Source organism: Triticum aestivum, chromosome 7D, assembly GCF_018294505.1.
Source record: "Triticum aestivum cultivar Chinese Spring chromosome 7D, IWGSC CS RefSeq v2.1, whole genome shotgun sequence".
Classification (NCBI taxonomy): Eukaryota; Viridiplantae; Streptophyta; class Magnoliopsida; order Poales; family Poaceae; genus Triticum; species Triticum aestivum.
Window position 1 is genome coordinate 636,119,607 of NC_057814.1, and position 26,968 is coordinate 636,146,574.

General features: G+C 45.3%; 3 protein-coding genes across 3 annotated transcripts; all 3 read left to right on the forward strand.

The window, feature by feature from the left end:
- Window positions 1–973: 973 nt before the first annotated feature.
- On the forward strand, window positions 974–1,686 carry LOC123163694 (probable E3 ubiquitin-protein ligase ATL44). Its single transcript, XM_044581047.1, has one exon. The coding sequence runs from the start codon at window positions 1,004–1,006 to the stop codon at window positions 1,601–1,603; it is 600 nt and encodes a 199-aa protein (XP_044436982.1). The 5' UTR covers window positions 974–1,003; the 3' UTR covers window positions 1,604–1,686.
- A 9,686-nt stretch (window positions 1,687–11,372) lies between these two features.
- LOC123168035 (probable E3 ubiquitin-protein ligase ATL44) lies at window positions 11,373–12,239 on the forward strand. Its single transcript, XM_044585900.1, has one exon. The coding sequence runs from the start codon at window positions 11,432–11,434 to the stop codon at window positions 12,029–12,031; it is 600 nt and encodes a 199-aa protein (XP_044441835.1). The 5' UTR covers window positions 11,373–11,431; the 3' UTR covers window positions 12,032–12,239.
- A 12,207-nt stretch (window positions 12,240–24,446) lies between these two features.
- Window positions 24,447–25,651, forward strand: LOC123168228 (probable E3 ubiquitin-protein ligase ATL44). The gene has a single exon (XM_044586100.1). It carries the CDS (start codon window positions 24,525–24,527, stop codon window positions 25,140–25,142), a length of 618 nt encoding a protein of 205 aa, XP_044442035.1. The 5' UTR covers window positions 24,447–24,524; the 3' UTR covers window positions 25,143–25,651.
- Window positions 25,652–26,968: the final 1,317 nt, after the last annotated feature.

The following is a 26,968-nucleotide window of genomic DNA, read 5'->3' on the forward strand; positions in this document are numbered from 1 at the left end:
GCCTGCTCTCTGAACTTGTGTGAAGATCTTCCATTTAGTTTGTCTTGTGCCTTTCAATTATGTTCTCAAGAATAATGAAACTATGTGCCTCTTGTAATGCCTTGTGCCTTTCAATTATGTTCTCAATGAATATGAAACTATGTGCAGTTAAATTCAGTTTTTTCATAAGTTTGTTTGTCAAATTCAGTTTGAATATTAAGTTAACTTCATGCCAATTGTTCTTGTCAATATGTGTATACTTTCATGTGAAAAAAGAGCACAATTTCTTCAACAACAACTACTTCAAAATACAACCTGTGCAAAAAATGCACTATAATGGGACCCTACCGCCAGCATCCCTGGCGGTAGGTCTGTACACCCTACCGCCGTTAGCTCCGGCGGTAGGTTGTCTGCCAGGTCAGCTCCTGGCCGTTTGTGTGACAGCCTCTGCCGTTTCCCTACCGCCAAAGGTCCTGGCGGTAGGCTATGCAAGCCTCCCGCCATAGGGTGCGGCGGTAGCAAAAGGGTCAAATGTTGAATTTTTTTTAAACAGGGGCCAGATCCCGAATTTATACACGAAAAGGGTCAAAACAGGAAATTTGGCCGCTCTTAGCACCCCAATTTTCTTCTTTAGGAGCATAGCACGATCTAAAAGTGCTAAAGCGTGTCTCATCTTTTAACACGTACTGTGGTTTAATAGTTGGTCTATAATCACTTTTAGTTAGTACTATTTTCACCACTGATCACCACCCAACTTCAAAACACTGATCACTATCACTCAGTACAACAGTGTCCCTAGATTCTTCTTCTTCTTCCTTGCATTCATGTACTACTATTGCCCAGTTGCCACGCGTGCATGGACAAATATCCTGAAGTGGGCCCGGCGTTACCAGTCCAGGGGCCCACTGGTCCTTCGGCCACCACCCCACTGACGCTAGAAAAAAACCCACCCTCACAGTCCACGGCCAGAATTCAGACGAACATATCTGGTCCAGTCAAATCTAGTTCTTACTTCAGCGACACCATGCGCGCCCCGGCGAGAGTCCTGCACCGCGCGGCCGCCCTTATCGCTGCCGGTACTGGAGAGGCCTCGTCGTCGTCGCCTGCCTCAACACAGCCACCACCGGAGCAGGCGGCGCCGATGGCGTTGGACTCGGACATGACGGTCATCCTGGCATCGCTGCTGTGCGCGCTCGTCTGCGTCCTTGGACTCGCACTCGCCTCCCGGTGTGCATGCCGACACCGACGCTCCAGCTCCACTTCCTCCTCTAACCCACCCCAAAAGGGCCTCAAGAAGAAGGCAATCGACGCGCTCCCCACCGTCTCCTTTGCCGCCGCAGCGTCACCACAGCCGGCAGCAACGGAGTGTGCGATATGCCTGGCCGAGTTCGCAGAGGGGGAGGGCGTGCGCGTTCTCCCGCGGTGCTGCCACACCTTCCACGTTGTTTGCGTCGACGCTTGGCTCCGCACATGCGCCACCTGCCCCTCTTGCCGCGCCTCCATCGTTGCTGCTCCAGCCCCTGCACCCACGGTGGTGGTCGTAGTGGTAGGGAACAACAGGTGCGGGAGGTGCGGCGAGGCGGCGGCGCCGGCTGGTGGTGGGGACATCACATTCTTGCCTTAATCAGTTAGGCTATTGTAATTAATTAAAGTTTTCTTTGGTTAGTCGAGTATCTATCATCAGCTAGTAATTAATTACTTGAGTTGTACTTAGTTAAGTAGAGTAGTAGCACTGTTGTTCTTTTTTGACGGAACCTCGTCAGAGGGCCAGGTGCTCTGACTTTGCATTATAGAAGAAGAGAGTTGATCCAGTTTATGAGGGAAACTGGATCGAAAACCTAACAGAGTGGCCCAGTTTATGAGGAAAACCAGACCGAAAAACCGCACACGCAACGAACCCTTGCCGACCACACGACCCAAGGCAACATTGCAACAAACACACACACCCGACTCCGGAGCCGCCGCTCCGACATCCCCCGCCTGCACGCGAGCCACAACGCCGTGCGGTTCAGGCGCCTCGTAGCCCTTACTACACGAGACGACAGCCCGCAGACCACGAACGTTGTACCAAACATCCGGGGCCGCCGCCCCGACTTCCAGCCAGACCGACCCCACAGATCGCGTCGACCGAGCCAACGAACTGGCCACCCTCGCAGCACCAAGTCGCCGCCCATGCCAAGCAAAGCAGCGGACCTACCCCATAGAACCGCCGTTGCATGACCGTCCGAGGCCGCCGCCTCGGCATACATCCACCGTCCGGAGCCGCCGCTCCGGCATCCACCATCTCGGCATACCACCAGAAGCACAAAAGCCACAAGCGCCAACCGAACCTCGTCTCCAAAGATGGCGCCTCCAAGAAAGATAAACGACGTCCAAGAAGACGCCGCCGCCATCCGATCCAGCAAACTAAATCTGGGTTTTCACCTGGAAGACGAGGTTCCTTTGGTTGGAGGCGGGTCGGGGCTCCTCGACGACGCCATCAAGATGGAAACGGCGCAACAGAGCGCCGCCGTCGCCGGCACCGATCGAGTCGGGCAGAAACTTTCGTCCAGAGACCCACGACAACCACCATCACCGTACTGCCGCGAGGACAGCCCACCGCGCCGTAGCCCTTGACACATCCAGGGAGCCACCACCCTCACCGGAAGCACCAGCGGCCATGCCACACGACACCGACCCGGAGCCGCCGCCAACAGCCATGACCACCTCTCCACTGCTGGCACGGCCGGAGCTGGCAGAGCACACACCACCCCGGAGGCCAGGGACCGCTCCCCACGGCCGCCGCAGCACATCCACCTACGCGGCGCCGCCGCGCCGCCATCCAGGAGCTGCAGTACGCCGCCACCACCGCAGCTCAACCAGCCGGACGTGCAGCCGCCGGAGCCACACGCCTGGGCAGCCCCACCGACGGATACAGCCTCCTAGCGCCAGATCCACGGTGAGTGGCCCAGCACCGCCCCTCACGACCCACAGGGAGGGAGGAGAGGAGAGAGCGGCGCCGCCGCCCCGGCTTGCCTGCGCCGGCGAGACGCCGCCGCCGCCGCCAGTCGCCTCGCGTCGTCCAGGGCGCGTCTCGCGAGGAGAAGTCCCCGCCGCCGCCGAACGCCGAGTGGGCTTTGCCCGTCGGATTCACCTGGCAGCGGCGAGGGGAGCTGGGGTGGAGGTGGGGAAAACGGGGGCGGCGGCGGCTAGGTTTCGCCCGTGCCGCCCCCTGGGAGCGACGCGAGCGATAGGACCTGATCCGCTAGTATCGTCTGCTTTGCTCCTAGCACTGTTGTTCTTGTGCTTCATTTTCTTCAACTTCCTCTAAAGTTTTTTCGTAATTGGGTCGCTGTATGTCGACCCGATGCATTCTGATAGGCTAGTTTTGTAGCTTTGCTGTAAAGGCATAATGTATGATACAACCAAGAACGGTGTGAACTACATATATTTTTCCTTTCTGTGACATCAGATCTCTTCTTTGTGATTATGTTTAAACAAATTATTGGGCATAAATAGAGTGCGACAATAGCTTTTAATATGTTTTGTGTAAGTGGCAGCAATCTATTGTCGTTACCAATTTGTTTTGGTTTAAACTGGTCTTGGACAACATGCAGTCAATTAAGCTTTTAGTCTCCATCGGAATTGATTCCCCATTGATTGAAACAAACATAATAGATACCGGCTCGACCGGTGGAGATCGAACGACAAAGTGTAAGGACAACTCATAGTTGCTTTTTTCTTTCCTGTTGAACGAACAATCTTTGTAAGGAGAAGTTTTCCAAATTTTGATTGGCAATATGGATGCCAACTGTAGCTGCTCAGTCACCGTATATATAGTTAGGGAAGAACGATTTCCGCAGGACAACAATCCACTGGATCAGAAGCCATGAATCCGCAGGAGTGGAACATAACAAGCTCGGTATTGACGAAAAGACCGCATACTAGGATTGCGATGGTTCCGTAGGTCTTTTATTCTCTACGACACAGTCTCGACATCAAGACATACACACATAAGAGTATCAGAAAAAGTAACGTAAACTCTAAACAACGCATTGTTGAAAAAAAAGACTAAGCTCGAAACAAGGACAAAGCAAATGTTTATCTCGATGCCAGGAGGGCTCATATATGTTGCTAGCTAGGACTCTGATTCTATTCAGTGTGAATACTTGTTTGGGCATAGAATGAGTAATGTCTATATATCATGTGGGATAGAAGGAAGAAAAACCAGGTGCCTACAGGACTGATACAACTCCACAATACCATAGTAGATGACATCTGTGTAATGGTGGGCATGTATGTGGAAAACCGTGGAAACATGTACTTTTTTTTTCCAAGGTGGGAGTCCAACTAAAGTTTGGGGATAAGAAGATGCGTATACATCTGCTTTTATCCAAATATTTCTCCACTTGGCCGGCCTTCATGAGGCCTTTATGTGCAGTGTACTGTCATGTCTCGATGATTCACATTTTGTCCTGGTAAAGATTAGTCATCTGGTGATTGAATATCCATGGCTGGTTGGGTGTTGGGAACTAGAGTCTTCGTGTAGTGTGGTGCATGTGCAGCAAGCGAACAACTAACAGGGTCATGGTCAAACAACCAAATGGAATGAAAAGTTAAGTGGGACTTTGAGCTATGAACGTCTCACATTTGTTTCATTTATTGATAGTAGATTCCTGGGGTAAATTATTATCACCTAGTTCTGTGATCATCAGGGTTATTGAACTAAATAATTGCATACACCGTGTTACTTAGGCCTCCCCTCTGCAGTGTCATAACTCATAAGGACATATTATTAAGATGATGTGGCACTATAATTAAAGATAAGAGTGGTGATAATAATATCATACTATGATACAATATCTTAAGAATGGAAGAGGAAACTTAGTGACAAATAAATCATATAATTATTTTGATAATAAGATATCACTATAATTTATAATTTCAGAAGTAACTAAAGTGATATCATGCATATATTTGTTTATCATATTACCCATAGTCAGAGACATAGAGCATCTCTAACCCATCGGCCAAACCTTAATGATCCAAACTTCCTCTCAAACCTTAACAAAATAAAAACAAAAGGCAGGAAAAAAATAAAAAGGAAAACAAAAAATAAAAAACAGAAAGAACATTAGGAAAATAAGTTATGAAACAAATGTAAAAAGGAAACTGGTTCAGGAACCTTCTAGAGGTTACCAAAACAGGTACCGTGTGTACGTTGTTACTGCAAAAAGGGGCCGGCCCATTTTGGCATTTATGCAATCTGCCGCAGAATGCGGTGAATAGGGTTTATGTACTCAACTCCTCCTAGCTTCCCTAAAAAAAATTCTCCGAGCTTCTTTTCTCTCCTTCTTTACTCCCACGGAGGAATCATCAAACGGAAGCGGATTACTCTAAAAAAATCAAACGGAAGCGGATGGAGAACCCTATTGGATTCCTCGAATTTGGCGCCAATAATATGTTATCAAATGTTTAACCATTCGTCGCACGGTCGTACGGAGGCCTTGGTTTAAACAACGAAACACGCTATGCTCTGGTGCTCTGACGTGACTATCTCTCCTTACGTTAATTCCATTCACATATAGGTGCTTTCTTGAGTTTCATAGAGAAATCAGGGGAAGCAGGTCGAGAACACACAAACGATTTGAAACCGAACGTTCAACCATGGTCCCCTCACCTCTCGGTACCCGAAAGGTTGTCTGCCATGAAAGGAAAACCAATGGAACACCCGTGAAAAACTCTCTCGGTAACCAACTAAGTTTTGAATTCGATCGGGATGAATCAGAATGACGCGATGGGAAAACTGTTATAATCCGAACAAGAAAACCATGTGCTTGCACCATTGATTCTCCCACATATATTCGAGGTAACCTGTGTATCGATGGGCACTATGTGGAAGAGCATGGGCACGGGGAGCCCTTTTAGCAAAGGTGGCTGGCCAGCTAATTGTGGAGATAAGATCATGAAAAAGACGAATATATATACTCCGAATCTCCTATCTGAATATGTGTGCACTTTTCCATGATGGATGTGCTTTATGTGTAGCGTCTTGTCTGAAAGATTCACTTTATTTTTTTCATTCCAAAGATTCACCATCTTATCTAGTGATTGAAATGTGTCCGTGGCTGGTTGGATGTTGGGAACCAGAGCATGCATGCATGTGTCGTGTGGTGCATTTCCAGTGCAGCTAACCGGGTCCATGGTCAGAGTCGGAGGTGTCTGAAACCAATGTTTCGGCATGACTGACCGACATGCAGTTGCATATACTTGCATGCAGTAGTAAAAGTCGTTCACGCACTGGACTAATTGGCTAACGCAAGGGAGACTAGTATGGGATCACGTAAGAGATCAAAAAATTTGAAGATACAAAACATGTTCAAAAATTCCAAAAATATTTCGAGACACATCGATGTTTCAGACCGCATCCAATGAAGCTTTTAGTCTCAAACAGAATTAATTCGCCATTGATTGAAGCACAACATGATAAGAGCTCAACTGATGGAGATGGGGGTGGAAAAGGCAATTTATCATCAGGGTAGCTTGGTTACAGTTCATGTTTATTTGATCCCTTTTGTGAATGTGTTATCTAGCTTGTTTTTTGTGAACCACAATGTGATGTGTAGCCGATATGATTGGGTTTGTCAATCAAGAGCCAACTACCACGACACTTGTTGAAACTTAAGAGCTGATCATCTACTTTTGCCACACGACGCGGAAGATGTATGCGGACTGTTTTTAGTGAAGACAAAAAGTGATGATTCTCTTCATATGCTTATTTGCATTTCTCTTGTGGTGCTACTGGTCTCATCGAGGACTTGTGGGTCCGTCTCCGTCTGTAATACTTGCAGTACCATTTAGGTGACTGTTTTACTAGACCGTGGTTGATTTTGTGAGCTGTGCGACCTTGATTGATTCGTGTGACTTTTATTCCCCACAAGACCACCTGGACGTTGACGCCAAAACACTCATTGATCCATGGTGTTCCGCCTCAGTGCCGAGGAGAACCGAGGAAACAGTAAATCTTCTTTCTCATGTGCGTGAACAAAAAAACAATGTGATTGCAGTTGGATTGGCATGTCTACATAGATGTAGAGTGGGATGATGTGCATATATGCGGGAGCAACATGGAAACGTTTAACTTTTCCCAAATGATAAGTGTCACACATGTGGCACGAAGCATTCTTACAACTAAAGTTGCCACCTGAAAAGAAAAACTAAAACTTGCTATGTAAACAGAAAGTTGTCATGCCTGACAGCTAAAGTTCCCTCGCGTCACTAAACTTACCATAAAAAAACGTTCAGAGTTGCCATGCGCTCATGCCACACATGTGACACTTATCAGGGTTCTAACTTTTTGGCAAATGTGGCAGGCTAGCTAATGTTTGGGATAATATCATATAGGAAGAAGATATTATGTACACTCTGCATCTCGATCTAAATATCTCTGCACTTCCGCCGGCTTTCATGATGGGTGGATGCCCTTTATGTGTACCATCTAGTATCAAAGATTCACCTTTTCTGTGGCCAAAGGTTCATCAGCTACCTGGTGACTGAAACGTCCATGGTTTTGAGTTTGGGGACCAGAGCATATACGCATGTTAATTGGTGTGGTGCAGGTGCAGCGGGTCATGGTCAAATTAACAATCGTGTGATCATTGGGATTTTTGACACGAAATTGTGTCCGTGGATTAGGTGTCTGCAGTCTTGTTCGAACCAAAATATTCTCATGTGAGGTACATGCATGTCTGATCGCATGCAGCCGCACTAGTGAAAGTTGGTGCATGAGAGGTACTCATAGTGAGAGTAGCATGCAGAAGAACAGCACAGAATGGATTCGATTAGTTGATTAACTAATCAAGCAAACATGGAGAGACAACCTAACCGATAATAGGGGATCAATCTTATATAAAACGACCAGTTGCTGCACCATAGATAGATAGAGAGATAGAAGCTTTCTATATCCTGCACTATATATACATTGTTAGGTTGATCGACTGATTATATATGACTAGCTACTAGTATCATCAATGGCCAATTCAGTCGAAAAGGTCTTCATTGCAACTTGCATACGTTCCTCTCCCTCCATCTTCTTCTCTTTGTTGTCTAACGCCAAAAATGGTGACCATCCGAGAAAAAGTTAACAATGAGGATTAAACAATGCTCTAGATCGGTGGATAGCTAATTCTTGATAGTGAGTCAGTTGCACTAACTCTGGATAGATCATGTATATCTTAGTGATAAATATTTAGATTACCTCAACACGCATAATAAGATCTCCAGTAGGCTATACCTAGGTGTGTATACGCACTTTGTATTGTTTTGCTCTTGGAGGCTAAATGAGCTCGATAGCTCTTTTGCATTTGACTTCCACTTTGGATAGAAGCACACCTACAAAGTGAGATTTAAAGCATGTCTCTAATTAGTTCCTACTAACACGGCTGCTTAGCCTTGATCAGGATGCGTTTTGATTCAAAGTCTTCCAACAAATGTAATCTTTCTTAGTACATTTTAATTATAATGAAATTGCCTACGCTCGCAATTTTTCTTGGCGCGGTCAAAGAGCTAAAAAATCCCTTATCAAATTCATATACCCAAGGTTGGTGAACCATCCATCTTTGTCATGGTTATTCACATTCACTTATTCCACACAAATATCATGGAAAATTCTAAGGCCCATACTATCCCACTGTGATTTCATCTTTTCCCCTTTCCAATCTATATAGCAGACACAAATTAATGAAAAAAGAGAATTCTTTTCATATCATTAAAGCAAGCTCACTGCCAATACAAAAAGACACTATGTTTTACCATGACTATACACATAGAATAGATCATATGCAAATACATGACCATCATCTCATAGATGGCTCTAATTGCCACTAATTTTGTAATACATATTGGGGGCAGGGGGGACCTAACAGATAACACAACACATGCTTGATTCAGATAGTAATAAAATGACCACTCACCAAATATAGATAGATACAAAGTTGCTTTCCATGGCATGCACACACCATATGTAAGTTGTTAAGTTAATTGACTAATTAATTAAGACAAACAGCTAGTAGTATCATGCATAAACTAGCATCAGTCAAAAGAACTTGGCAACTCGCATGCATGTTCCTCTCCATTAGCTCTTATCGCCGTCTAGCGCCGGAAATGGGGAGTGGAAAATTTCAAGTTAAAAGCGGCCAGCCAATCAGGGGTAACTTTACTCACCAATCCTGGTGGTCAACTACGCATATGTGTGTACCACAAAGCAATTATGCAAATTAGTTAACTTGTTTTCCTTGTGGGAGCTCGGAACAACTAGTCAGGTTTTCTCTTTAAGATATCAGATCTCTCCCATCCTATGAAGCAACGCGTTGGTGTTGAAAGATGGTACTTTCTATCCCTTTATCTTTTCCCTTTTCTTTGCCATGCAAGCTAAATCGACGATATATAGTCCTTGACAGTGTCATTGCACTAACTATGAATGGATGGGTGGATCAGGCATGTATATCTTAATTAGTGATAAACTATTAAGATTACCTCAACGCGCATGATATATATATATATATATATATATATATATATATATATATATATATATATATATAAATATATATATATATATATATGGATCTCCCGCCGGTATAAGAGATAGCTAGGTGCGTGCACACACTCTGTATCGCTTCCCCCATGCATTGTTTTGCTCAAGTGGATAAAAGCATCGAGCTCCACAGCTCTTTCGTATCTCACTTTAACTTTTCACAAAAGCATGATCTAAAAGCACGTCTCTCCCTCTAATCTTCCACATACATGCGCCTAGCACTATCGGCCACTTGGCTTCTTCCTCCTCGTGCAGTAGCGTCAGTTAAAGCGTGTCTCTTATCTTGAATGCATGCATGCACTCGTTTAGCTACTAGACCCATGCCACTCATGAAAATAGCTAAACCCTAACCCTAAACCCTAAATCACTCATCTCATACGAGTACCATCACTTGGTAGAGTATACCAAACCAATTTAGGCCTTCTGACTTCTGCCTTCTTCTTCAAGCACAACCAACTTCGCTTTTGTCGGGAAGCTAGTGAGGTTAGGCCTCCCTGGTTCTGCCTGGACATATCTACGATGGTTGTCCAATCCTCCCCACTTTGATCAAATCCTTGGTTCGTTGTTGATGGCATCTCTGGCTCCCACCAGCGACTTCTTGGAGCTTGCATCAACAATGTTATCCTGGCTTTGAGGGTGTTCCGAAGCTTTTCCCACGCCGTGCTGCCGGTGAGAGCAGTAAGAAGACGACGCCGATAAAACCAAAGACATATGTGTTATTTTCTATTTTTGTAAGGATGGTTTAATAAGAGCTGGACAATTTAAATAGATGCCCTTGCCTACTGAAAAAGGGATTAGGAAAGCATCGTGCTAAGTTCTCTGCCAAGCCCCACTCAGTGCACACATAATCCATACTAAATCGAACAAATCCTTGAAGTTCATTGCATGTAGGTGTGTAGTGGCACCCTTCACCAATGTAAAAAGGAAAGAGAGAAAAATAATTAATTGAAAATGATCAACACATGATTTTTGTTGAAAAGGGGCCTGGATTCAACCTATTTTTCCGCTTCAGTTCGAAATAAGAAAAGTACACAACACATCTCCAATCGGACTTGCCTAATCTGTCCCCTTACATGTCTACATAGACAACAGTACAGTGTTTGGCATGTACACATTGAACCCTCGTTTGTCTGTTCATGCAGTTCTGTCTCTCAAATTGTCCAGACACAAACATATAATTGGTGGGGATGAAGAAACAAAAAGGAGAAAAAAGAAGAAGAAGAGAAAGTTGGTCTAAATTCGACATGGTGAGCTGTCCGAACGCCCTCATTTCCTCCTCGCATATGAGCGGACATCCTGAATACATGAAGACGATTTGGGAGTCTGGTTGGATAGCTTTTTTCTTCTCTCGTGTCCCAGCACTACCGGGGTTGTCCATCCGGACATATGGAAAGGATTTAATGTCCCGGCTAGAGACTCTTAGCACCACAATTTTTTTTAGAGCATAGCAAGATCGAAAAGTGCTAAAGCGTGTTTCATCTTTTCCCACATACCGTGGTTCACTGCTTGGTCTAGAATTAGACTTTCAGTTACTATTTTCACAACTGATCACTACCACTCGGTACAACAGTGCCCCTAGATCCTGGATTGGCATGGACAAATATCCTTCCATGTATACCGGCCATACCAAACGGATAATAGTACAAACGAAGTTGCCACGCGTGCATGGAGAAATATCCTGGAGTGGCATGCATGGACCCGTACCGCCACTACCTCATGGCCCGGCGTTACCTTCCCACTGGTCCTTCCGCCATCACCCCACTGACGCTATAAAAAGAACCATGCGTTCGCAGTCCACGGTCAGAACTCAGACCAACACATCTGCTCCAGTCAAAACTAGCTCTTAGCCACCAGAGCATTCCGGACGACAACAAGACCATGCGCGTTCTGGCGAGAGTCCTGCACCGCGCGGCCGCCCTCGCCCCCTCCGGCACGGGAGGGCCGTCGTCGTCGCCACCTGCCTCACCACAGCAACCGCCGGAGCAGTCGGCGCCGATGGCGGTGGACTCGGACATGGCGGTCATCCTGGCGTCAATGCTGTGTGCGCTCGTTTGCGTCCTCGGACTCGCTCTCGCCTCCCGGTGCGCATGCCGACGCCGACGCTCCAGCTCCAGTTCCTCCTCCAACCCGCCCCCGAAGGGCCTCAAGAAGAAGGCAATTGACGAGCTCCCCACCGTCTCCTTCGCCGCTACCGCTTCACCACAGCCGGCAGCAACAGAGTGTGCGATATGCCTGGCCGAGTTCGCGGAGGGGGAGGGCGTGCGCGTTCTCCCGCGGTGCTGCCACACCTTCCACGTTGTTTGCGTCGACGCTTGGCTCCGCACATGCGCCACCTGCCCCTCTTGCCGCGCCTCCATCGTTGCTGCTCCAGCCCCTGCACCTACGCTAGTGGTCGTAGTGGCAGGGAACAACAGGTGCGGGAGGTGCGGCGAGGCGGCCGCGCCTGCTGGTGGTGGAGATAGCACGTTCTTGCCTTAATCAGTTTATCTTATTCCTCTTCTATTCTCTTTTCCTCCGGTTTGCTAGTTAGGCTATGTAATTAATTGAACTTTTCTTAGTTAGTCGAGTATTTACCATCAGCTAGTAATTAATTACATGAGTTGTACTTGTACTTAGTTAAGTAGAGTAGTAGCACTATTGTTCTTGTGCTTCATTTTCTTCAACTTCCTCTACTTCGTTTGGTAAATGAGTCGTTGTATGTCGACCCAGCTAGTTTAGTAGCTTTGTTGTAAAGTGCATAATATACGATACAACCACGTACGGTGAACTAAAGTGTGAACTACATATAGTTTTTCTTTCTGCGACAACAAATCTCTTCTTTGTAATTATGCTTGAACAAATTATTGGGCGTAAATTGAGTGCGACAATAGCTTTTAATATGTTCTGTGTAAGTGGCAGCAATCTATTGTCGTTATCAATTTGTTTTGTTTTAACCTAATCATTGCAATATGCAACAAATTACGTTTTTAGTCTCCATCTGAATCAATTCCCCATTGATTGAAGCAAACGGACTAGGTACCGACTTGACCGGTGGAGATTGAACGAAAAAGTGCAAGGACAAATCATAGGGAAGAACGATTTCTGCAGGACAACAATCCACTGAATCAGAAGTCATGAATCCGCAGGAGTGGAACATAACAAGCTCCGTATTGACCAGACGACCGCATACTAGGACTGCGATGGATCCGTAGGTCTTTTAATGTCTACGACATAGTCTCGACATCTAGACATACACACATAATGAGTATCAGAAAAAATAACTTAAACTCTAAACTGCGCATTGTTGAAAAAAAAACTCTAAACTCTAAACAAGGACAAAGCAAATTTTTATCCATAGTGTTCCACATCTCGATGTTAGGAGGGCTCATGGAGGCGGGGGGTGCCCAAGAAACACTCACGAAAGACTGCATATGTTGGTAGCTAGGATTTTGATTCTACTCAGTGTGAATATTTGTTTGGGCATAGAATGAGTAATGTCTATATATCATGTGTGCCAGAAGAAGAAAAAAACCAGGTGCCTACATGAGTGGTACATCTACACAATACCATAGTAGATGACACTATGCAACGACGGGCATGTATGTGGAAAACCGTGGAAACATGTACTTTTTGCCAAAGGTGGGTGGCCAACTAAAGTTGGGGATAAGAAGATGCGTATACATCTGCTTCTATCCAAATATTTCTCCACTTGGCCGGCCTTCATGAGGCCTTTATGTGCAGTGTACTGTCTTGTCTCCAAGATTCAACCTTTTCTCCTGCTAAAGATTAATCGTCTGTTTTTTGAAATATCCATGGCTGGCTGGGTGTTGGGAACTAGAGTCTCCATGTATAGTGTGGTGCATGTGCAGCAAGTGAACAACTAACAGGGTCATGGTCAAACAATCAAATGGTACGAAAAGTTAAGTGTGACTTTGAGCGATGAATGTCTCACATTTGTTTCATTTATTTTTTTAGAAAAGGAGGAGGACCCCCGGCCTCTGCATCTGGATGATGCATGCAGCCACTTTATTAATTGTTCACACAAGACCGTACAAAGTCATAATAGTAAGACCAATGCCACTGTCTAGGCAACATGTGTCGCTACTCCTAACCAGTTGATTCGCTGATAGTCTGGGCCTAATACCAAACAGACCTCGCAACCAAACCTAACATCTAAGACCTGAGGACCCAACCAGGACGCCTGCCGGGTATGGGGCACCCACCAGTCCGGCACACTCCTCAACCAGGACGCCTGCCTGGTATGAGGCTGCCGCAGCCACCTGCCACCAATCCATCTTCAGTGCTGTACTGCTGCATCTACCTTGCCCGGTCTCGCTGTCGTCGACGCCACCATGGCGCCAGACAGCTCCACCGCCCTGCGCTCGTCCATCCAGTCGCATCCGTCGTCGATATGCAGCTGCACCATGTCGCCAAAACTCGTCGTCATCTATGCAGTAGATACAACGCCGCACCACCTGGCAACCTCCACACCGTCGCCACTGCTGGAGGTACTCGGAGCCCACCGTCCACAACCTCTCTCCCCCGAACAGCAGGTCCTCCCAAGATGGCACCTCCATGGAGGATACGACGCGCAGGACGCCGCCGCCACCCAATCTAGACTAAATTTTGGACTTTCGTCCGGGAGGGGTTCGGAGGTGGATAGGAGAGACCTCGGCTTCGCCTCCATGGAGGGTAACGGCGTCGAGTGACGTCGCCGATGCCGGGCCGGTCTAGCCGACCAAAGCTTCCTCCGGTCCCCATCCTATGCCACCAAACCTCCGTCTACTCTGGATCCGGCAACGAGCCACGATCCAAAACCTGCGAAGAAGCAAGAGCCATGGGGCTTGACCCGCCAGAAAGGAGGATTGAGAAGAACCCATTGTAGATCTTCAGACGTTGAAACCAGCGGTCCGACGTGGCCAGTGACGACCATCCCCACCCCGCGGCGACCGACGAAGTCCGAAGGCAGGATCCAGATGGATCCGGTCTAGATCCGGCGGCACCCGCGACCATCGGGCAGGCCCAATGCAGCCACCACCTCGTGACACGCAGGCCGCCACCGCCGTGCCGTGCACGACGCCGCCGGGAGACCCGCCCGCCGCGCCGCCGAGCCCCACATTCGCCCGACGCTCCTCTCGACCCCGCTGTCCCGCGCCAGCCAAGATGAAATGGATGGAGAGAAGCCCCGCCGCCGCCCAGCCGGCCAGGCTTCGCCCGGCAGCGCTGCAGACGGCGGCGAGGAGGGAGAGGGACGAAGGAGGTGCGAGAAGCAGCGGCTAGGGTTTCCCCCTGGGTCGCCCGCGGGGGCGACGCGAGGGGGATAGTGGATTTCTGGGGTAAATTAATTAGCACATAGTTCTGTGATCATCAGGGTTATGAAACTAAATGAATCAATAAACTGTGTTAGTTAGGCCTCCTCGCTATAGTTTCATAGCTCATAAGGACCTATCCTGTAATGTGGCACTATAATTAAAGATGAGAGTGGTGCTAATAATATCATAATATGATACAAATATCTTAACAATTGAAAAGGAAACTTAGTGACAAATAAATCATATACACAATCATTTTGTTAAATAAGATATCACTCTAATCTATAATTTCGGAAGTAACTAAAGTGATATCATGCATATATTTCTTTATCATATTACCCATAGTCAGAGACCTTAGAGCATCTCTAACGCATTGCCCAAAACTTACTGCTCCAAACTTCCTCTCAAACCTTAACTCATCAAATTTGGGGAGTGAAAAACTAGGCGGACCTAGGCTTTCTACTAAAACTTAGGTCAATAAGAAACATTCTTTTGCTATTTCTGTTAACCTCTTGCCTACAAACTCCATTTCAACTTATATTTACACAACATTGTAATTCAAAACTTCACACGTCCCAACAATGTTTCGAATTAAACTTCCAAGTGATGTCTGTAGTAGTTTTGGTGCACATCACACATGCGGCAAGCATCCATGTCTGATCACATGCAACCACACTAGCTAAATGTAAGTCGATGCATAAGAGAGACCCAATTAGTTGACTAATTAATAAATCACGTACAGAAAGACAACCTAACTGATAACACGGGATGGATCATGTGCATTATATCCATCACTCACCTTAGATATATAGCTGCTACTTTCCACAACCCGATATGATATGTTAAGTTAATCACACACCAATCATGTATCCCACGATCCGTCAAAAAACACATTGTAAATATTATTTTAATTACATAATCCAGAGATTAAAAGTATAACCACTTGAGTCAAAAGGTCTAGTGCGTTCCACCATCTTCTTGGCTCTTTGAGACTTTCGTCAAAAATGGAAACCGGTGCCGAAAAGATTGAATGAAAAGTAGTCCATCGATCGACAAGGACACCAAAAATAGCTTTACATACTTAACTCAGCCACTCATCTTTAGGGATCATTCCTGTATACTTTACCTCCTAACTACATGCACACACACTAGCTACCTAGCTTTGAGATGGAATAGACACCCATACATCCATCACAAAGCATGCAATTGGGCAAAATGAAGCGCTTTCTTTGTGCAAGAAATTAATTAATTAGTGGGATAAGATGATAAGCAAAGTGTTTTCATTCATTAAGATGTTTATGTCTTTCCTTATGGAATAAGAAAAGCTGGGGATGGTAAAATATGTAATGACACTACATTTACTTTCTAGCGAGCCCATTTTCTTCAACCCCCAATGCAGTAAGATATATGTAATCCTGGCTAAATAGGCAGTGTGAGTCGCACTAACCCCGTATGGAATGAATCATATATAGTATCTTTTTATATATATTAGTGATATGAAGATTACCTCAGATCAACGCGCATAGCTAAGCGTTAGGTGGTAGGTACACACACTTTGAGCATTTCCTCCCTTGACTGTGGTCTTCAATTTGGTGGTGAAACTACGAGCTAGCTAGCTCTTGGCTAATCACTTTCACTTTTGAGAAAAGCACAAATTAAAGGGAGATTACAAGTCTGCCTGTCTCTAATCTTCCACACATGCACTGGTTTTGGCTGCTACTTGACTTACTCCTCGTATAGTATCGTCACTATAGTATGGTTTCCTTTTTTTTTTGTGGTGACAAGCTTGATTATACCGTGTACTTTTCTAGGCAGAGCAACACTAATTAAGAAGCATAGTTAACTTGTCACGAGTGCAAGCAAAATACCCCCAAGTGGCATGAACTGCAGCAGCGCATGCCACTGCTTCGACGCATCCTTTTCTTATCAAACTTTTGTCCATCCCTTATGTTTCTGATGATTTGTTTTGTGCATCGGTAACTTCTAAGAATAGTAAACAAATGTGCAACTTGGGAAATTTCATCAAGATTACCTGCAAATTCAGCTAGCCGACTAAACACCTCTTTCATAGATTCACTTTACAGTAAGACAAATCAAAATCATGGATTAACTTAAGAGAGCCTCATCTTTCCAAACACACTATGGTTGTGGTTGGTCTCCAATTAGAAGTTTAGTAACAACCCATTGTAATACTCACTCCCTACAGCGTCACGACTCACCATATTGTACTATTGCCTTCCATGTAGAAAAACATGACACACCTGCATGAGGAAGCATCCTATAGTGGCATGCATGCATTGAGACCCCGCCTCTACCACATGGGCCTGGCGGACTTTAGAATACTAGCAGGCGGAGGTGCGGCAGCACGCCGCGCCCGAGCTTAAGCCCGTCGTTAGTCATATGTTGTTGCTCATATTTGTTATTGATAGTTTATCGGGTTTTGGTAAGTGAAGCAATAATAATATAGTAGATAATACGGATCATTTAGTCAATTTCATGACTTGGTGACATACATGATAAATAAAATAGTACAATGAAGTGCTGTTTAAGAGAGTAATATTGTGTAGCTAGATGGTGTACAAATGTAGATAAAGAAAAACTTGGTGAAAATACATCATGGCTTTTTAGCACTTCAGATTCTTTATTCTTGATCTTCATGATTAATTTGGTCTTGATGAACATAAATTGGAGGGTATTTACATCCTTTCGGGATTTGATTAGGGTGCTCCTCTCGGGCCCATCCACTGAGGATTTTAGTCTATGGAAAAATTAATTCGCAAGCACAACATGATAGCGGCTCGATTAACATAGGTGGAGTTTACGCTAGAAGACAATTCCTCAGCATGATAGCTTGGAGCCAATCAAATTAATTACCACTTGTGTGGATGTGATGTCTGGCTAATAAGGTTCATTTAGCTGATCAGGAGCCAACAAGTGGCATGATAATTACAGAAACTTAGGATCTTATCAACTATTAATGGCGATTACAAACATGGTATTTTTCTTCTTCTAGAAATGTGTGATGAGCACAAATGGAAGTATCAACTGGCTAAATCATATATCTTGTGTAGGCCAAAGGACCTAGGATGGATATGCATCGGAAACATAAAAAACGTCAAAATTAAAAATAAGTGCTTGCATAGCAAATAGCTATTCAAGCTACAAAATGGGGAAGGGTGTCTGGCAAGAGCTCCTCCATAATAAACACTTATATTGCAAGAATATATCTGTTTTGGAAGCCTTCCCGAAGTGGATGCCAAACCAACCGATTCTCTGTTTTGGAAGGGCTTGATGAAGTTGGTGATGGCCAATCGATGAGTTTCTGGGAGATACTTGGCTAGGTGAAAATCCGCTTGCGACTATGTACCCTTCAATTTACAGTATAGTGTTAAAGGAGATGGTACAATTCAATATGTTTTTGGATCGACACCTCTGGACATCCAATTCAGGAGGGCCATAATTGGTGATAAATTGATGCATGGCTCCTTTAGTTTGTATGATGATGTTGGTCAACTTAGCTCACGTGTCGAATGTTTTGGTGGAGAGTTAAGACCAGCAATGTGTTTGCTGTTAAGTCTATGTATGTAAATCTTATAAATATGGGGCCAACTTTTTGCAGAAAGAATATTCGAAAAATAGTTCCTTTAGAGATAAAATTTTATGTGATTTGTACAGAGGTCTATGTATGCAGATCTTATAAATATGGGGCCGATGTTCCAGAGAAAGAATATTTGGAACATTAAAGTTCCTTTAGAGATAAAATTTTATGTGATTTGTACAGATGAAGTGATCCTCACCAAAGATTATTTGGCTAAAAGAAACCATAAGAGATGTATAAAGTGTTGTTTTGTGTTCAAGATGAAATAATTTAACATTTCTCTATTTCCTGCCCTTTCACAACTTTGATTTGGCGTGCGATTCTTGTTGCATGTAATATGTCACCCCCAACAAATATCCCAAATTTATTTGGAATCTAGTTGGTTGGTATCAACAAAAACCTTAAGGGTCATATCCGTATAGGGGTTTGTGCCTTACTTTGGGGAAATTGGAATTGCTGGAATGACTATGTTTTTAGTGGGTCTTTCTCTATTAACTTTGTGCAGCTTATCTGAAAGGCCATCACATCGATCCGTATGTGATCATCACTTCAAAACGGGGACACTGGGGAGCTCATGGCCTCTGGGTGCAACCGTATGGAGACGGTTTCACAATCGTTATTCAACCAGTTTGGCTGGCATGTCACTAATAGATTATGTGGTTAAGTCATGTGATCTTAATCCGACAATTTGTGATCATTTTTCCGTTTTCTCATTTTAATTGCTATTGCGTACTTGTTGAACTTTGTCCTTTTCTTTTAACAAAGATGGTTGTGTGCATCATGATGATTTAGAGGTCAGAGTCTACCCCTTTTTCAACAACAAAATTGCATTTCTGCGGAGGGATAGAAAACATACAAAAATTTCTCTAGCTGATAACTAGTGGGTTCACCTATAATACTTGCATTACAGTTCAGGCGACATTTTTGCTAAATCACGGATGATTTTGCAGCCGTTGGAGGTTGGGAAGTCAATGGTACTTTATGTTTTGCAACACCATCAAGATGTTGACACAATGAAACTTGCTGACCTATGGTTTTCCACCTCTCGGTGTCAGAAAAGCCATCAAAGACGAGGAGAACTGACGAAACAAGGAATCATCTTTCTAAAACCAGGTGCTTCCATTAGGATTGGCATGTCCCTATATAGGAACTGCCAAACTGTACAGTGGCATGATGGGCATATATGTGAGAGAATCATGAAAACGTGAACCTTTTGGCAAAGGTCGCTGACCAGCTAACGTTTGGGATAATTTCATAAGTAGAAGATAGTATATATGCTTTGCATCCCGTGTCTAAATATCTCTGCATTTTGGCGGGCATTCATGATGGATGGATGGCCTTTATGTGTACCATCTAGTCTCAAAGATTCACCTTTTCTACGGCCAAAGATTCATCGGCTAGCTGGTGATTGGAATGCCCGTGGTTTTGGGTTTTCGGGACCTGAGCATGTACGTATGTTTGCTTGGTGCATGCAAGTGCAGCAGATCATGGTCAAATGAATAATCTTATGATCATTGGAATGTTGAAATTAACTAAGGACATGTTCGGTTTGGTAAGAATCTGCTGGGATTGGGGTTTTGGAACTACGAGCATGTTCGATTGAGCTAAATTCCCTGTCAATCTCGCTAACACCTGCGAAACTGAACAAACCCTAAATGGGGTGCATGGATTGTGTAGGTGTTTCACACTTGTTTGACTCAAAATAATCCCATTTCTAGTACTGCACACACACACACACACACACACACGTGCGGCATACATACATGCATGTCCATATATGCAGCCGCACTAGCTAAAAAAAGTTGATGTATGAGAGGTACTCATGGTGGGAATAGCATGCAGGCCGGCCGGCTAGAGCAGCGGAATGGACTCAATTAGTTGACTAATTAATCAATGAAGAACATACGGGGAGACAACCTAACAGATAACAGGCGATCGATGACTTACAAAACGACAACTCCCCACAGATAGATAGATGCTGCTTTCGGGAACCTGCACCATATACGTTGTTAAGTTACTAGACAGATTAATTAAGAGTAGCTGCTAGTATCATCCATGCAAGCTAAAATGATGGCCAATTAGGTCAAAAGCGTCTTGCAACTTGCATGTTCTTGCCCATTTTCTTAGCTCCTTATTGTCGTTTAGCGCCGAAAATGGCGACCAGCGAGAGAAAGAAGTTTGAATTTAAAGCGGCAACTATACATGCTCATATCCGGGGTCGAAACATAGAAAAAGACCCCGGCATATTTTTATAGGAGTGAGAAACACGGTTGAAACATCTGCTCCCTGTGGCGGGGGATCGAACCCGGCTGGCCTAGAACACAGGACTATGTCCCTACCACTGAGCGACACTCAGTTATTCCCGGGGCCTATGATCGAATATAGATACACAAACACACTCTCTGAGATGGAAATAAACATTTCACCAATTTTATTTAGCGCGTTTTTCATGTGCAAAAGTCCAACTGTTTTACTTAAGATACTATACATCCTGTGTAAAATAAAGTAAAAGGGGATTAAACAATCCCACTTTTCTTCCCCTTTTCCCATTTTTTTGCGAATATTCTTCCCTTTTTCCTTCCACAAGCTAACTCACGTATACAATCCCTGATGGTGAGTTGTCGCACTAGCTATGAATGGATCATGTATATCTTAATCAGATTACCTCAACAAGCATAATAGGATTTCCAATATATAGGCGAGAGGTAGGTAGTACCACACTTTCATCGTTTTCCCCATGGTCTTTGCTCTTTGGTGGTGAAACGAGCTGATTGCTCTTTCGCATTGCACTTTCACTTTTGACAAAAGCACGTTTGAAAAGAGGATATAAAGCATGTCTCTATTAAGTTACCACTAGAGCGCTGCCACTTATTCTTTGCACACCAGTGTCAAAAAGCACAAGTAAAAGCGTGCTTGTCTCTCGTCGTGCATACGTGCATGCACTTGTTTTAGTTACTAGCGCAATGCCACTTAGACCTGCATCCATAGATAGCTGTAGCTAGATTCTACCGCACTTTCTTCTTAGCCAGTGGCCACGCATCATTCTGAAAACACACGAGCCTTTTCTGATAATTCAGTACACTACTTAGGGCATCTCTAAATTGGACCCTCTCGAACTGCCCACAACCATCCAGATCGTGTGGTCCGGACTTGTTTTGTGATCTAACGCGGGCCTGTATTCGTCCACTGAGCCATTTGGACATCCTTCTTCCCGCAAACTGAAAGAAAACTAGGTGGCATTACAGCGGTCCGGACAGTAGCCACGTAGGGCTCCGACACCACCGGCCCACCCAAAACCCATCCCGGATCCCGTATCTCCATCCTTCCCTCTTTCTATGCATCCATTTTCCCTCTCGCCGACGCCACCGCAACACCTCCCAGGCCTTCTGCCAAACGCTTCCCGAAGCTCCGTGACCTCCACCGCTACACCCTGGTTCCCATGCCGCTTTTCCTTTGCCGCCGGTCCACACATCTCCTCCGTTCGCCGCGCAGTCCGCCCCTACGGTACCCACCACGCCCAACAAGTCTTTGGTGAAATGCCCGTGCTAATATTTTTACCCTTCTTCTTTGAAGCAATGAATTCGAATATGGAGTACACATATGAGCACTACATTGTGTCATCCGACGAGGAGGATTACGTGAACGAGATGGCGATGATGTAGGCGGTCCTGGCAGGCGTGGGGCATGCAGAACGTCATGTTATCAATTTAAAGAGATCGATCATGGGTCATCGAGTGCTCAGTCAGAAGAGGGCACACAACCTTTTGACTCTGATGGATGATTACTTTGCTTGTGATGCTCTATTCGCTGACAATTTTCACCGGCGCTTTCGGATGCGAAAAATGTCTTTGATTGTCTCTACTATGGCGTCTGGTACTTTGATTACTACTTCATCTTGAAGAAGGACATTGTTGGAAGGATTAGATTATCTGGTTATGAGAAGTGCATGGAGGCATTGCAGATGCTCTTTTGCATATGATAGGGCCACTGACTTGTGCGACGAGTACATACATATGTCTGAGAGCACATGCGGAGACAACATGGTCAGATTTGCTACTGCCGTGGTCTCGGTGATTGGATCTCAGTACTTGAGACAACAAATTGTGACCAACACCGACATGATCTTGGCAATGCCCGATGCAAGAGGGTGGCCAGGTTTGCTTGGATCTCTTGATTGCATGCATTGGCGATGGAAGACCTGCCGAAAAGCTCTACAAGGGCAACACAAGGGTCATGTCAAAAATCCCACCATCATTCTTAAAGCAGTGGCGTAACTTGATTTCTGGATTTGGCATGCTTTCTTTGGTATGCCCAGGTCTCACAATGACATCAATCTGCTGCAGCTAACTTTATTGTTTGCTAGGCCGACTGAAGGGAAAGCTCCTTCTTGCAACTATATTGTCACTGGCCATGAATACATCATGGGTTACTATCTGGCTGACGGTATCTCCTCCTTGGGCTACTTTTGTCAAGACTATCTCTGAGCCACTTGGTCAGAAAAAAGGTCTTAATTTGCCTAAAGACAAGAAGCAGCTAGAAAGAATGTTGGGAAGGCATTCGGAGGTCTCCATGCCCGTTTTGCAATTGTACATGGACCTGCTAAACAATGGGTCCAGAGACCTTGTGGGAGATGATGACATGTTGTGTGATCATGCACAACATGATCGTGGAGGATGAGGGTAATGACGCTGCCTCAGCTCTTGAATTTGAGAACATGGTGATCCTAACAAACTTCGAGAGCAGAATCCATGTTTGATGAGATTGTTCAAATGCACCAACAAATTCGGCATCGAGCAACTCATGAGCAATTGAAGGAAGATCTGATTGAGCATCTCTGGGCGGTTAAAGAGGAAAACTAGTACATATGTGCTAGTTGAATTCAAATTTAAGCTACTTTAATTTGAAAACAATGTTCGATTGTAATATTTAAACTAGAACTAGTACCACATTTGAACATTTTGAGATAAACTACAATTTGATATGTAGTCATTTTGAGCTTGCGGGCTTTAAAACACAGAGAGGCAGATGTTTGCGGCTAGATTTAAATGGCCGGCTCACGTATTAGTATCCACGGACTGGTCCCCATCAGTCCGCAGACGGATGCGGTGTTCGGTTTGGGTGTCAGCTTTGGAGATTCCTTTATGTCCCCAAAATTATAAACTTACTTACAATAGTATTATGCATTATTTGTAGTCATGTTATGCATACAAATTTTAGTCAAAAGGGGTGTCTCAAATCTCTTTCGCCGATCCGCTTTACATTACGAAATGAGTTGGCACTACAAGTATTCTTCTTCTTCTAGGGAGCAAAGCACGAGTCAAAAGAAGTAAAGCGTGTCTCGTCTTTTCACACACACAAATATACATGGTCGGTCTCTAGGACACCAGACATTTAGCTACTAACTCCACCACTGATCACCAAAGTGTCACACCAAATGAGTTGCTTAATTTCCACGAATCCGCGTAGTACTGGTACTAAGCTAAAAGGAGCCGATCAAAGTTGGCACGCATCTATATCTATACCAATATAAAAAGCTCCAAAGGGACAGATCCAATCCATCTCAACCGTCAAATCATGTGATCTAGCGGTTCAAATCGCTTCAATGTTGAGCACCAAACACGTTTAACACTCTAATTATTCACCCATACCATTGGTTATAAACATGTTTAGACTCAACACCATCCTATGAAATCTGCCATGTAATTAATATCTTACCATTCCCGCGAAGAAAGCAATTAATATCTTACCAAATATCAATGTGCCACAAATATACCTTATTTAATATAACGTGCCACTAATATCCTACCTAATACGTGCAATGCACATAATTACTAGTGCACGAAGAAACACCCCAAAGTGGCATGCACGCCCGCCACTAATCTGTGGTCCCGGCGTTACCTGTCCGCCGGCCGACCCTCTCCTTCCACCACCACGGTCACTTCCATGGCCCCTCCACCCTATAAAACACCAAGCAGAGCATCGCAGACTCGCACGGCCAGAGACCAGAGTCAAAGCTAAGCTAAGATACAGAGTCCTCAGTCGAGAGCATACAGCGCACCATAGCAGCAGCAAAAGCCACACCATGCGCGCTCCGCCGAGTCTCCTTCACCGGACGGCCCTTGCGGCACCTGGCACCGGCCAGACATCGTTATCGTCATCGCCTCAGCAGCAGGAGCAGACGGCGCCTGTGATGCCGGTGAACTCGGACATGGTGGTTATCCTGGCGTCGCTCCTATGCGCGTTCGTGTGCGTCCTTGGCCTGGCCCTCGTCTCCCGGTGCGCATGTCGGCGACGCCGCTCCGCCTCATCCTCCGACCACTCTCCGCCGCCGCCCAAGGGCCTCAAGAAGAAGGCCATCGATGCGCTTCCTACCGTTTTCTTTGCCGCCACCGCTTCTCCGAAACCAGCGGGGTGCTCGTCCTCTGAGTGCGCGATTTGCCTGGCGGAGTTTACGGAAGGGGAGGGCCTGCGGGTGCTCCCGCGGTGCGGCCACCGCTTCCATGTTGCATGCGTCGACGCCTGGCTTCGGACCTGCGCCACGTGCCCCTCCTGCCGTGCCCCCATCATCGTTTCCGTGCCCGTACAGCCGCCGGCGACACCCACGGTGGTGGTTGTAGTGGCGGCACACAATAGATGCGGGAGGTGCGGTGAGGTGGCGGCGCCGGCTGGCGGTGAAGATAGCACCACGGTCTTGCCTTAACTAGCAAGATGCCCATGCGTTGCACGGAACTTCAAGATGCATTTGTATGAATAGTTTATTTTGCGGGAGAAAATAATGAATTAGAAGACCTTATTTGCAAAGGTGGAGAGGGGTGTGGGTATCTTTTTGCAAAATTGTCATAATTTCCTTCCTATCCATCAGATATAAATCGGACGGCCTATATTGCAGGATGGCAGACACACCATATCATCACCAACTCTGTTTTTTTTATAAGAGTAGAGATTAGTTTATTTTATTTATTTTTCCTTTTTTTCTTTTGTTTTGCTAGTTAGGCTGAGTAATTCAATAAGACGTCTTAGTTAGTTGTGTATTTATTATCAGCCGGTAATTAATTATTCAGGTACGTTGTACACTGTTTTTGTGCTTCATTTTGTTTAATTCTTCTGCTGTTTTGGTAGCCAAGTAGCCTGTTCGTCGATCCAATGCATTGGAATAGCTCAATTTTGTAGCTTGGCTGTAAAGTGTATACACTTTTGTTCATTGTTTGATACCGATGTGACGAACTAAAGGGTGTATATGTTCTAAATAAAAACCAAAGCGTGTTTGTTAAAGTTTTCCTTTATGCGGCAGCCATCTCTTTCTTTGTAATACTACCTCTATACCAAAATATAAGATGTCTTTTAAGGCTAATCTAACCTATAAAAAAGTCTTATATTTTGATACGAAGGGAGCATATAACAAATCATTGGGCATAAATCGAGTGTGACAATAGCTTACATTTGTCTGTGTGGGTAGCAGCGGCAAAGAATCTATTGTTTGTTGTCAATTCTTTTGTTTTCATCTGGTCCCTGACCGCATGCAGCCAATTAAGCTTTTAGTCTCCATCAGAATCAATCCCCCCATTGATTGAAGCAAACAGGCACAATACCAGCTCGACTGATGGAGATCAAGGTGCCAACTGTAAGAACAACTCCTCACATCTACTTTTTTTGTTGTTGTTCCTGCATGAATAGGCTTTGATGCTTGTCAAATTTCATGTCCTCGCCGGAAATGTGGATGCCATCTCCATCTACGTGGCAGCTTTATATATTTTTTGGGAAGAAAAGAAATTCCACACCCGATAATGATCCACCAGACCAGGAGTCGTCAGTCCCAAAGAGCTGAATAGCACAAGCTCGGTGTTGACCAGGTGACCACACACTTGGACGGTGATGTGTCTGTATGCCATTTATTCTCTACAACACACACGCCCGCACGCACAGGCACAGGCACACGCACACGCACACGCACACGCACAAGCCCCAAATTGATATCTAAAGAAGTTCAACCAAAACTCTAAACAGGCACTAGTAGAAACAGAAGCTTCCATACGCCCCCATTAGTTCCTAAAATAATCGAACCGCGACCAAAGGGGTCTTTAGTCGCGGTTCGGGAGGAGACCCGCGACCAACTATCTGGGCCCAGCGCGCTCGGTCGACAGCTGGCGCACGGGAGGGGCTTTAGTCCCGGTTGGCCTGGCCAACCGGGACTAAAGGTCCTCAGGCTGGCCCGAAGGCCTTTAGTTGCGGTTGGCCAGGCCAACCGGGACTAAAGGCCCATCCCTATATATAGGACTCAGCTCACTTCACTTAGCCACAATTCAGAAGGGGGGTGGTGGGTTTGCTTTTGGTTCCTCCTATGCACACAAGGTGTTCGATGAAATGCCCGAGAGCATGAAACAAACATGATATGAAGTGTCCGAGCCACACTTGAGCTTTCTCATTTATTTTTCCTCCGCGATCGCGGTTAGCAACTTGAACCTTTCATGTGTCATTGATAAAATATGCATGTGTGTAGTTCATTGTTTAATTTGTATTATTTCTAGC